The sequence below is a fragment of the Oncorhynchus gorbuscha genome, linkage group LG01 (genome assembly GCF_021184085.1).
Source record: "Oncorhynchus gorbuscha isolate QuinsamMale2020 ecotype Even-year linkage group LG01, OgorEven_v1.0, whole genome shotgun sequence".
NCBI classification, from domain to species: Eukaryota; Metazoa; Chordata; class Actinopteri; order Salmoniformes; family Salmonidae; genus Oncorhynchus; species Oncorhynchus gorbuscha.
In genome coordinates this window covers 58,562,216-58,576,082 of record NC_060173.1, presented here as the reverse complement: position 1 = coordinate 58,576,082, position 13,867 = coordinate 58,562,216, and the positions used below count along the sequence as shown (strand labels likewise).

Sequence of the window (13,867 nt, the reverse complement as noted above, 5' to 3'; positions counted from 1 at the left end):
CTATCTTGTTATAAGGTAATGGCTAGTGGAGTTCAAATAGTGTGTTGTATTATGCCTCATAATCAACAAATCCAATGAAGGCATTTGTTCGTTATGCTGGTTCTAATCATAGAATTATTCATTTATTTGGGTCTCTGCTTCCAATGGTGTTGTTGCTGGGGAGGAACCAAATGTTGAGTCCTCCTTGTCGCTCCTATTATGGTCAAATAAAGGCGGAGACCATACGTTCAGTGACTTCTTAGATAGCCAATAACATGTCACAATATGACTCTGGCGTGAATGATAGTCCCCTTCAGCAATCACAACCTGAGCTTCCCAGACCACGTTGTGGTATATAACACTTTTTCGCGGCGTATTCGCCCTTTGTGATAATGTCGGCAGATTATGAAGAGAGGTAAAGAAACCTGCAAATTGTTCCATTGTTTTATTATAACCAGTTACACATATGGCTAGATGAAATAACGCGGTCAGCCCCGCAATTCCTTTATCAAATGAAACATGAATGTTTTCCTTGTGTTGTCGCTTTAGTGCTAACTGACGTTAGCAACTGTAAACTAGCTAGTGGTGGCCGTATTGGAGCCACTAGCTAGCTGGCCAGGTCTAACTGCAAGCCCGTAGTACATGTTCCACGTTATTGTGCCCTGTGTTATTGTAAACACTGATCTGCTGGCCAGCCCACGAACGTTACTTCAGTAATGCTGGGTGAAGGCGAGCTGCTAACATCGGCTAAGATGGCTAACTAGTTATTTGGCAGGCGAACACCAGACAGGGGTTGCGGGAAAATGGTGGCCTGTCTCCCCAGCGAGCCCCGCCATGGTGCCCAGGTCACGTTGAGTGAACAGACGTTAACTACGGTAGCTGGTGTCTCGCTAGATACAATTCTTAACCGTAATATTATGCGTAGGCGCTTGTTGTTTTGGTGGTGCAACCCTTTCCGCTAACCTTGTGCGCTACGACCACATGCTTTTCGGGTAAAGGGTCGCTCGGCCTGGTGGCGGTGCGTTATTTGTATTTTTTTTCTTTATTGCAACAGTGAAGGATTTTCTATCAGATGGGCCATCCGGTTGAGTGACTGCTCCTTCCAGTTAATATGGTTAGCTATCCCTGTTGAAAGTGTCGTTTTGCTTGTTAGCCAAGGTTAGTAGTGTAATCATTTACAGTTCCACTCGGGACTAACCAGCCAGAGAACCCCCACCAATGTGTTGTCCACCATTATTCAAAATCTCTCTGAGTGCAAGTTACTGCATGAGCGTGTTCGAGTCGTCTGCACTGGGAAGACTTAATGAAATATATATATATTTTTGTTAATTGAGTGGCATCACAAACTTGGTTGTGTGTGCCCCAACTTCTGCATCGTTGGTAGCCAGCACCACCATCTTATGCGAGTTTATTATACATGGGGGGGCCCTCGATGCAGTCATTGCCACTTCATGTCATGCCCATGACAATCACTCTCTCTGGCATCAAACCCCTTCTAGATGAATACAGGCATGTCATCCCATTACAATCACAAACTCTGGCATTAGACCCCTGATACATTTCTGGTTAGAAATGTTTTTGTTCGTGATATCATTAGAATCTGCTAATGTGTTATGAAACGCATGCAATCATCTAGTATTGACATGTGGACGTTTTCCCCCCAGAGACCTCTCCAACAGAGATAATGGCCCTGAGGGCATGGAGCCAGATGGCATCATTGAGGTAAAGTTAAATGTTTTGTTTGTGTCAGGCAAGTTTGTCAAAAGTTGGATGAAGGACCAGTTAAATTGTTGAATAGTTGAAAGGCATGTAGTCCAATGGGGTGAAGGTGAAGAAGCATTTTCCATCTCTCCTCTGGTAGTTAAACAATACTGGGAGTCTGTGTAAGGACTACAGTATCTGGGTACTATATACACTAACCGTGGTCTGGTATTTTTCTCTCTCCACAGAGTAACTGGAATGAGATTGTGGACAGCTTTGATGAGATGGCCCTGCGTGAGACTCTCCTGAGAGGAATCTATGCCTATGGTTTTGAGAAACCATCTGCCATTCAGCAGCGGGCCATCCTCCCTTGTATCAAGGGTAAGTTCAAGTTTCCTAAAATCAACTCTCACACACAGGATATTGTGTGTGGGAGACCTCTGCATGTTTGTTCGTTTCCATCAACTTATGAAGATGGGTGTAACTTTAATATCAATAGTGTTGATTTTTGTGGTCTTTTTCTGTCAATATCTAGCCTAAGTTGTCGCTGACGGAAGTTGCTTCTATACTTAATTAATCCTCTTCATTCCTATGTGGAACATTAGGTTTCCTTGATCATAGTACACAGGCTTTTATTTATTCCATCGTATCCTACATGTCAGGTTTGGAGACTTTCTCAATCATGAGTCTAAACAGTGAACCAAATGCCTATCAAATTTATCCATGATCATATTCACTAGGAACCAACTGGGATGAAACTGGGAAGGACCAGTCTGAATTTGTCCAATAAGAAACACTTGGTATTAGTGTTTTGTTATGGTGTCCACTAATGAATACCACCCTTCATTCCCCACCAGGTTATGATGTCATTGCACAGGCCCAGTCCGGCACAGGGAAGACCGCCACGTTCGCCATCTCCATCCTCCAGCAGATTGATATCGAGCTGAAGGGTACCCAGGCCCTGGTCCTCGCCCCCACCCGAGAGCTGGCTCAGCAGGCAGGTTACACACACACTTAAATTGCCCTAAAAAACTGTCCGCATTAAATGCAACTTCTGTACCCTTTACACACTGTCGTGCCAACTCAAACGTACCATGCTGGATCTGATATTTTTGATATCACGTGGGCCTTTCCAGCAGTGTTCTAGCAACCTATGGTGGATGAATAGCCAGCACAGTACAGCTTGGCTTCGCTCTGCTCTATAGTGTGAATCAAACCCTGTAGCCTGATGCTGTAATGTGCCACCCCTGTCACTGGGCAAGGTGGTGTGTTTGAGTGGGACTGAGTCTTGTGTCTGTCAGGATGAGAGAGATTCTTCCCAACTGCCTGCCTGTGCAGTGAGCAACATGTTAAGGGCTCAAACTCTTGAGTTACAAAAGTACCGTTGCTTGTCCGATGACGACTAGCAAACTAATGAACACGTATGCTAAAATTATCTTGAACATGGAAGTACTTAAAATGTGACTTAGAATAGGGAAGTCAAATGTTCAGCCTACTGCACTAACACTATGGAGACTCTAGAGCGCCTGGTTAAATTGTTTGAGAGCATTTTCAAAGGGATACTTTGGGATTTTGGCAGTGAGGGGCTTTATCTACTTCCCCAGAGTCAGATGAACTCATGGATACCATTTTTACGTCTGCATCCAGTATGAAGAAAGAATACTCTGAAAAATCTTGAAGTGTCCTTTTAAACTCTCTGAATGGTTCAATTTGTGATCAATAGAGTGGGCAACGTAACATCTGAAATGTACATTTTGATTACTTTATATTGTGCTAATTTCCCTAATGTGGACAGATTTTACTGCCTTACACAAGCTTGTATTTTCACTGTCGTTCTGCCCCTGAACAGGCAGTTAACCCACTGTTCCTAGGCCGTCATTGAAAATAAGAATTTGTTCTTAACTGACTTGCCTAGTTAAATAAAGGTAAAATAAAAAGCCAAATTGTCATTGTTACACCTGAAGTTCACAAGCAATGTTGTTCAATTGACAATGTTGGCTAGATATTTCAACTCTGTATGGGACGCGTGAATGTCTGAATGAGAACGTTTGAGTCTGCTTTGAGCCACAGCTCGTTGTAGCTATGTTAAATCTAATCACAAGATTGTTTTCGTGAGACGACGTGGTGTCGAGAATTCTCACAACCAAGTCAAGAATCTTGTAGTGTGTGACCCCCATCTGTGCCACGTCGTTTAGTGTGCACCACTACGTTGGCTAAACACTACAGGAAGGACGGTAGTTTTTAATGTGAGAGGCTCAGCGGTGTTAGGGTTTTGAAAGTCATGTAGCATACACCTGGCTTTAAATAGCAGCCAACAGTTGTAAGTGTTGCTATCCTATGCTGCGTTGTGATTAGTTGAAGCTACCAGGAAAAGTGGTTTGTTCGCTTTTCCATGATGGCAGCCTCCTGAAATAAACGTCCAACGTTCCAAAACGCAGATCTTAAGCCTTCTACAAGTTCTCATCTAACCAACCATTTCTAGGTTATTATTCCAGGTTTCCGTGTGGCCTTTGAATGGTATAGTTTAAATGAAACAGATTCCTCAGGTTTTTGAGCTGTTAGTTTGAACAGAATGTGTAACCTCATCTCGAGCACAATTGATTTCAACATGATAATCTATTTGAGTGATTGACCGTGTTGCTTTTCTGTTTCTGTGACCCGCGTCTCAATGTAGCCATGTTTTGCTGATTGTCCTCTAACCTGTGATGTGAAAATACCCCTCCCTCATCAATTAGTTATTTATTGCCACTTGTCAAAACGCGTGTTTTTGTTGTGTGGGCATGTTTTATAGTGCTCATCAGAAGAAGAAAAAATGCAAGTAATATCACTATTGTTGCACATGTACAGTGGGGAGATTTGATACACTGCCGATTTAGCAGGTTTTGCTACTTACAAAAATCCAGAAAATCACATTGTATGATTTGTAAGTAATTAATTTGCATTTTATTGCATGACATAAGTATTCGATCACCTACCAACCAGTAAGAATTCCGGCTCTCACAGACCTGTTAGTTTTCCTTTAAGAAGCCCTCCTGTTCTCCACTCATTACCTGTATTAACTGCACCTGTTTGAACTTGTTACCTGTATAAAAGACACCTGTCCACACACTCAATCAAACAGACTCCAACCTCTCCGTAATGGCCAAGACCAGAGAGCTGTGTAAGGACATCAGGGTTAAATTATAGACCTGTACAAGGCTGGGATGGGCTACAGGACAATTAGGCAAGCAGCTTGATGAGAAGGCAACAACTGTTGGTGCAATTCTTAGAAAATGGAAGAAGTCCCAAGATGACGGTCAATCACCCTCGGTCTGGGGCTCCATGCAAGATCTCACCTCGTGGGGCATCATGAGGAAGGTGAGGGATCAGCCCAGAACTACACGGCAGGACCTGGTCAATGACCTGAAGAGAGCTGGGACCACAGTCTCAAAGAAAGCCATAAGTAACACACTATGCAGTCATGGATTAAAATCCTGCAGCGCACGCAAGGTCCCCCTGCTCAAGCCAGCGCATGTCCAGGCCCGTCTGAAGTTTGCCAATGACCATCTGGATGATCCAGAGGAGGAATGGGAGAAGGTCATGTGGTCTGATGAGACAAAAATATATATTTTTGGTGTAAACTCCACTCGTTGTGTTTGGAGGAAGAAGAAGGATGAGTTCAACCCCAAGAACACCATCCCAACCGTGAAGCATGGAGGTGGAAACTTAATTCTTTTGGGATGCTTTTCCGCAAAGGGGACAGGATGACTGCACCGCACCGTATTGAGGGGAGGATGTATCGAGAGATCTTTGCCAACAACCTCCTTCCCTCAGTAAGAGCATTGAAGATGGGTCGTGGCTGGGTCTTCCAGCATGACAACGACCCGAAACACACAGCCAGGGCAACTAAGGGGTGGCTCCGTAAGAAGCATCTCGAGTGGCCTAGCCAGTCTCCAGACCTGAACGCAATAGAAACGCAATAGAAAATCTTTGGCGGGAGCTGAAAGTCCGTGTTGCCCAGCGACAGCCCAAAAACCTGAAGGATCTGGAGAAGGTCTGTATGGGGGAGTTGGCCAAAATCCCTGCTGCAGTGTGTGCAAACCTGGTCAAAAACTACAGGAAACGTATGATCTCTAATTACAAACAGGTTTCTGTACCAGATATTAAGTTCTGCTTTTCTGATGTATCAAATACTTATGTCATGCAATAAAATGCAAATGTATTACTTAAAAATCATAAAATGTGATTTTATGGATTTTTGTTTTTGATCCCGTCTCTCACAGTTGAAGTGTACCTATGATAAAAATTACAGACCTCTACATGATTTGTAAGTAGGAAACACTGCCGATTTTGCAGGTTATCAAATACTTGTTCTCCCCACTGTATGTGTAGATAGTACATTTAGTTTTTCACACCTTATTGAACAGTGGGGACTGTGAAGATCCATACACATGACAACCTATGCTCTATACACATGTTCATATGGATTTTGTGTGGTAGTAGAGTAGTGGCCTTTTGGGGCACACTTAATGTGTTGTGAAATATAGATATATATCTGCCTTAATATGCAGAAACAGTTTGATATATTTGTATTTATTATGGATCCCCATAATTTTGCAGTTGTCACAAAGTACTTTTACAGTAACACAGCCATAGACTAGGGAGCAAGCGGAAGCACAGTCGCCAAGGAAAGCTTCCATTGGTACATATTTGTTTACATGTCCATGTTCTCTTAGTAGGTAGGGCAAACCCAATTTGGTGATTTCTGGTGTCATCAAAATCAACCACCGCATGTTTTTGGACTCATTCAGGGGATCTATAATAAATACAAATATCACAAACTGTTTCTGCATATTGGTTATTGATTTGGACACTTTCAAGCTGTGATTTGACATTGGGCTATTTTATCAATGTTTTATCAGGAAGCAGTGACAGCATCATTTTCAATGTTAGTTTTATAAAATATAAATTGAACTTTCAACATTTTGTATTGTTCTTAAATCGGGTAATACCTGCCCAATGAGTCCAAAACATGCTGTGATTGATTTGAATGATATACCAAAAACCACAAATGGGTTTGCCCTGCTAAGAGACCATGGACATGTAAACAAATACGTGCCAAAGGAAGCTTTCCTTGGCCACTGTGCTTCTGCTTGCTCCCTAGTCTAGGCTGTGTTACTGTAAAAGTATTTTGTGACAACTGCTGGCTTTGAGTTTGACTTCCCCTTCTTCAACAGATCCAGAAGGTGATCCTGGCCCTCGGCGACTACATGGGAGCCTCGTGCCATGCCTGTATTGGAGGAACCAACGTCCGTAACGAGGTGACAAAGCTCCAGGCTGAGGCTCCCAACATAGTGGTTGGAACACCAGGCCGCGTGTTCGACATGTTGAACCGCAAGTTCCTCTGTGAGTGATGTCCGTCTTTTTTTTACCAGATTTGTTCAGCTAACAACCGTTTGTCAAACGTTTCTCGACATTGTTTACAGCTGTATGTTTTTGTTTACTGAAGAGTATTGACATTTCATTTTGTGTTCAAGTTTTGTCTAAACCAAGTGCTCATCTTCCCCCCTCAGCTGCTAAGTACATCAAGATGTTTGTCCTTGACGAAGCTGATGAAATGTTGAGCCGGGGTTTCAAAGACCAGATCTACGAGATTTTCCAAAAGCTTGGCACTAGCACACAGGTATGAAGACAGATTGTGTCTAACAGTACGTTAGGAAGTTATGCTCTACCTGAAGCTTTTGCAATTTTTATTTACTTTTATTTATTCAATGTAGCCCAATTGAGACCATTGTCATGTCTCATTTGCAACAAAAATATAAACTGGGGCGGCAGGGTAGCCTAGTGGTTAGAGCGTTGGACTAGTAACCGGAAGGTTGCAAGTTCAAACCCCCGCGCTGACAAGGTCGTTCTGCCCCTGAACAGGCAGTTAACCCACTGTTCCTAGGCCGTCATTGAAAATAAGAATTTGTTCTTAACTGACTTGCCTGGTTAAATAAAGGTAAAAAATAATAATAATAAAATAAAAAAAATACATTACATCAGGTTAGAATCGTCAATTGAAATAATTGCACACTTCATTAAACCGTTTTAAACTACCCCGTGGGCACCAGGGAATCCAGGTGTAATTTGTTTTGTAAGGTATTCCATAACTGTGGCGCGTTAACTAAATACGGATTTACCTAATTTTGTGGAGAAGAGTGGGACCTCGAGTTAACTAACCCTGTGAATGAGTGTGGTAGCTCATATTTTTGTATTTCAACAGTCAAGTGAGTTATGTTGGAAGCTTGTGGGAGTAATGAAGTGGTCTACAGACCTTTAGTGAGGTCCAGCTGACCTTCGGATGTAGTGATGAATATTAAAACTGTCACCTGTAATTAACCATAGGGCTCTATGGTAGACTGCATCCAATGGTTTGAGAGTAGTGGCTGCTGCATTCTGGTAAATGGTGTCACCATAGTCAGGAAAGTTGACTGCACAATCTGCTTCCTGCTGTTAATGGAGAGGCAAGATCAAAAATGTTTTAAAGCCCTCATTAAATCTTAGCTTTTTAACTAGGTCGTCAGTATATTTTGTTCGTTAGATCTTTATCAATCCAAACGGACAGATATTTATAGGCAGGAACCCGCTCAATGAGAGCTATCCAATGAAAGACTAGCCCATCTGAGACATTTTTCAGTGAGTTAGAGAACATGTATTTAGTTTTGCCTGCATTAACTACAAGTTTTAAATCCAGGGCTTTCTGTAATGCAACAAAATCAGATTGCAGCTCTAACATAGCTTGGTTAAGTCAGATCAATAGCATACAAAAACGTATTGCATACAGATGAATATTACAGGATTTAATAGATAGACCAATATTATTTATATAAACAGTAAAGAGAACAGGTCTCAATACCAACTTCTGCAGTACACCTTTCGTAATATCCAGGAAACTAGACAGCATCAGAAGGCATACATTGTGTCCTGTCGGTCAGATGGCTCTTCAGCCAATTGCAAGACTCCTTGTCCATGCCCGTTTCAGTGGCTGAAAACATACGATGTCCATATCTAAAATCAAACTGGTGCATATTTATATTAGTGAGAAGTTGAACACCTTAGCTGAGAGTTTGTCAAGGATTCTAATACCTTGGCTAGGCAACATGCTTTAACTTGGAGATGGGTGGTAATTATCGAAGCCTCCCTTTATGTGGGGGGAGGATGTGCAACTTCCCAATTCTTAGGGATAACACCGGTAGCAATTGTAAAGTTAAAAATACAGGTTAAACTTCTTAGGGATAGGCATCCCGTCAGCGGGACGGGACACCAGTCGACAACATCCGGTGAAATTGGAGGGCGCGCAATTCAAATAAATAATCATATTAAACATACAAGTATCATTTAAAAGCTTAAATTCTTAATCTAACAGCGTTGCTAGATTTACAATAGGCTTTACAGCGAAAGCATACCATGTGATTGTTTGAGGACTGCGCCCCACATATTTTTCAACCAGCACAGGCTTCATAAAAATCACAAATAGCGATTTAAATTAATCAGTTACTTTTGAAAATCTTCCTCTGTTTGCAATCCCCAGGGTCCCAGTTACAACATGAATGGTCGTTTTGTTAGATAAAATCCTTCTTTATATCCCAAGAAGTCAGTAATCCATCGATTTCAGTAATCCACTCATTCAACATGCAGACAAAGGAGTCCAAAAAGCTACCGCTAAACTTTGTTCAAACAAGTCAAACTACGTTCCTATATAATCCTCAGGTATCCTAAAATTTAAATAGACTATAATATTTCATACGGAAAGAAGTATGTTCAATAGAAAAGTAAAATTAGTAAGCCAGTGTTCTCTTTCACCGCGCGCCAACAGACATATTTTGAATTGGGAGTCTGTACAAAATCTCAAAATTCTTGCTTGTTTTTGCAGAGACAAGCCTGAAACAATGAACAGACTGACATCTAGTGGAAGCCATATGAATTGCAATCTGGGAGCTGGAATTACATAGAACCCAAAGCTTTCCATTAAGAGCCTGGGAGCTAAAAAACAAAACACACAAAAAATCAGGTTGGTTTTTCTTTGGACTTTTGCCTGCCATATGAATTGTGTTGTAGTCTCAGACATTATTTTAACATTTCTAGAAACTTCAAAACTTGTTTTCTATCCAATGCTACCAGTTATATGCATATCCTGGCTTCTGGGCCTGAGCAACAAACAGGCAGTTTACTTTGGGCACGCCAGTCAGGAAAATAGACCCTAGCTCTAAGAGGTTTTAAAGGTTCAACAGTGGGGCAGATAGCTGTAGTAAGAAGAGGTGAAGTGAATCAGCCCCAGATCTTTAGCAAGGCACTTAATACATCGGAGACATCAAATGGTTGAAATTCAAATAAGGTATTTGAGTCTATTAGAGCATCATTCTCTACAATCTGTTCTGAGGTGACTAAAGGACTCCCTCCAGTTGAATGAGATAAATTTTCAGAGACTTATTTCAAGCATGTGGCCAGCTGAAGCAAAATGGTTATTAAAAACACTTCAAATTTCTGTTTCAAAGATTAAACCACTTTCCAGAGTTAGCTAGGCTTACCACTAGGTTTGGGCAGTATACTGTATGTACCGGGGTATTTGGAAATGGCCACGGGATGGTTTTTCAATACATATGAATATTTGTAGCTATTTAAGGAATTACCTGCAGCCAACATGTGCAGATAAAGCAGATGGTATTTTAATTTCACCGGTCACATTATTTTACATTATGAAGTTTGCATAGTTCCCCAGTCACGTTTGTTTTTGTAATTAAGGATCCCTATTAGCTGGGTCCAGCAACATTACGGTAGTACAATTTAAGAGATTACATTTCATAGCTCGTTGTGTTCCCCCAGGCCAATACTCCCTACCACACATGTACAACACAAATCCATGTGTAAGTATGTGTCTCTTCAGTCCCTGCTGTTCAATAAGGTGTATTCTTGTCAGTCGTTTTTAAATCTGATTCTACTGCTTGCATCGGTTACCTTATGTGGAATAGAGTTCCATGTATCCATGGCTCTACGTAGTACTGTGTGCCTCCCATATTCTGTTCTTGACTTGGGGATTGTGAAGAGACCTCTTATGTCTTGTGGGTTTTGTATGGGTCAGCTGTGTCCTAGTAGTTTAAACGGACAACTCTGTGCGTTCAGCAGGTCAACACTTCTTACAAAACAAGTAGTGTGTAAGTCGGTCTCTTCAGCCATGAGATTTACATGCATATTATTGTTATCTCTCATGTACATTTTAGGGCCAGTTGTGCTGCCCTGTTTTGAGCCAATTGTAATTTTCAGAGGTCCCTTTTTGTGGCACCTGACCACACGACTGAAAAGTAGGCTAGGTGCGACAACTAGGGCCTGTAGAACCTGCCTCGTTGATAGTGTTAATTAGGCAGAGGAGCTTTTTATTATTGACAGACTTCTCACCATCTTAGCTACTGTTGTATCAACATGTTTTGACAATGAGTTTACAATCCAGGTCTACTCAAGCAGTTTAGTCACTGCAACTTGCTCAGTTTCCACATTATTTATGACAAGATTTAGTTGAGGTTTAGTGAATGATTTCTCCCTAATACCAAGCTTTTAGTTTTTGGAATATTTAGGACAAAAGTATTCCTTGCCACCCATTCTGAAACTAACTGCAGCTCTTTGAGTGTTGCAGTGATTTTGCTCACTGTAGTAGCTGATGCGTATAGTGTTGAGTCATCCGCATATATACATACACACGGGCTTTACTCAAAGCCAGTGGCATGTCGTTAGTAAAGATTGAAAAAAGGGGCCTAGACAGCTGCCCTGGGGAATTCCTAATTCTACCTGCATTATGTTGGAGAGGCTTCCATTAAATAACACCCTCTGTTCTGTTAGACAGGTAATGCTTTATCCACCATATCGCATGGGTTGTACAGCCTTACCACAAGTCTTTCCAGCAGCAGACTGATCGATAAGGTCAAAAACCGCACTGAAGTCTAAAAAACAGCTCCCTCAATCTCGTAATCATCCATTTCTCTCAGCCAATCAGTCATTTGTGTAAGTGCCGTCCTTGTTGAATGCCCTTCCCTATAAGCGTGCTGAAAGTCAATTTGTTTACAATAAAATAGCTTTGTAACTGGTCAAACACAATTTTTTTCCCCCTAAAGTTTACACTGTATTGGTAACAGGCTGATTGGTCTGCTCTTTGAGTCAGTAAAGCGGGCTTTACTATTCTTGGGTGTCTGCATTACTTTAGCCTCCCTCCAGGCCTGAGTGCCCATACTTTCTAGTAGGCTGAAATTTAAGATCTGGCAATAATGTCCCCTATTATCCACAGTATATTTTTCATCCAGATTATCAGACCCCGGTAGCTTGTCATTGTTGATAGACAACAATTTAGTCACCTCTTCCACACTCGCATTACAGAATTCAAAATTACAATGCTTGTCTTAACAAATTTGGTCAGATATACTTGTATGTGAAGTGTCAGTGTTTTTTTGCTGGCACGTCATGCCTTTTTTTCATTGGCAAGATTAGCAAACTATCATTAAACTAATTAGCAATATTAGTGGGTTATGTAAGGAATGAGACATCTGATTCAATGAATGATCGAGTTTGCCTTCTTCCTCCAAAATTATACTGGAGCACCGTAAATTACATTTTCTTTTCATAGTGTAGTTTCTTATTTTATTCAGTTTAGTCACATTTCTCAATTTACAGTATGTTTGCCAATCGGTTTTGCAGCCAAACTTATTTGCCATTCCTTTTTCCTCATCCTATTTGAACCATACAATTTTTCAATTCCTCAGCAATCGGGGGGGTTTAAATCAAAAAGCATGATCATTACACAGGTGCACTTTCTGCTGGGGACAAAAGGCCACTTTAAAATGTGCAGTTTTGTCATAATGCCACAGATGTCTCAAGTTGAGGGAGTGTGCATTTGGGATACTCTCTCAACCCTTACTCTCTTTGCGTAACGCGTATATGCGTCTCATGCACATGACCGATGGGGTCTGACTTGTAGCATATCATCACATCAATAACTTGGTTATAACAAACACTGGATACGTGACAGCTAAGTGGATGCAGAGGACATGACGGGTGAACTCAATATGGGAATGTTTACTGGTTGCTCAGGAGGTGAAGGAGAATTCAGATGTGTGGAATAAATTTGACTCATTGTGGAAAATACTGGAGATCAAGAAAAAGGTAAGGAGCAAAAATGTAATGTTCATTTCTCGACCATAAGCTACATCCAACGTTGTTTTAGAGAATTTGGCAGTACTTCCGACCGCAGACCTCATGTTGCCACGCCAGCCCAGGACTTCCACTTCCAGCTTCTTCACCTACGGGGTCATTGAGTATTTCTGTCTAATAAAGCCCTTTTGTGGGGACAAACTTATTCTGATTGGCTGGGCCTGGCTGCCAAGGGGCCTATGCCCACCCATTGCTGCTCCCCCTGCCCAGTCATGTGAAATCCATAGATTAGGGCTTAAGGAATTTTATTTCAGGTGACTAATTTCCCTATATGAACTGCTATTCAGTAGTCTTTGAAGTTGTTTTATATTTTTGTTCGGTATAGAGTGGAAAATAAATGTGTTGCAAAACTGTTGCTGTTAGTTTACAATATAATTTTTCTGACCGTTTGGAACATTGTAAACCACTAAATAAATTAAGCGTACCGGAGTCTAACATTTTTTTGTAAAGCCTTTGTTACCTCAGACTAAACATTTGCGTTCATTGCAGAATGCAATTTTCGAAATGGGACGGTTTTAGTGTAAGCTAATTATTCAAGGTTTGCTTTATTTGATTATCAAACTAAAATGCTTGATGTGGGTTTCCAATCATGAATGACTTGTATGCTGTGTGATGACATGAACAAATTATTGAATGAAACAGTAGCCTATATAATCCTGAGTAAGTCACGGTTAATGAAGGCTATTATACTAAGCCTACTAATGATGACATTAGATATTATAATGATCATAATAGTAATTAACAAGGAGATCAACAGCTAATATGTTTCTGACCATTTGGAACAGTGTAAATGACACTTAAATACATTCTAATACCATATTGGCTATTCTATTTTATGTGCTACCCCGGCCAAACCCTCATTGTGCGCCACTCTGAGACTCCCGATCACAACCAGTTGTAGTACAGCCCGGGATTGTAGTGGCTAATCAGTTCAAAAATGACACGTCCAAGAACTTTGAATTCAATGATAGAC

At 41.2% G+C, this 13,867-nt stretch overlaps 1 protein-coding gene across 1 annotated transcript in view; it reads left to right on the top strand.

The window, feature by feature from the left end:
- The first annotated feature begins 292 nt into the window (after window positions 1-292).
- The window catches only part of LOC124040560 (eukaryotic initiation factor 4A-I-like), a 31,709-nt gene continuing 18,134 nt past the window's right edge, over window positions 293-13,867 (top strand). Inside the window, exons 1-6 of the mRNA XM_046357710.1 lie at window positions 293-394; window positions 1,644-1,701; window positions 1,929-2,061; window positions 2,538-2,677; window positions 6,897-7,065; window positions 7,233-7,342. Coding sequence (XP_046213666.1) covers window positions 372-394; window positions 1,644-1,701; window positions 1,929-2,061; window positions 2,538-2,677; window positions 6,897-7,065; window positions 7,233-7,342 — 633 coding nt within the window. The 5' untranslated portion in view covers window positions 293-371. The remainder of the gene's footprint in view (window positions 395-1,643; window positions 1,702-1,928; window positions 2,062-2,537; window positions 2,678-6,896; window positions 7,066-7,232; window positions 7,343-13,867) is intronic.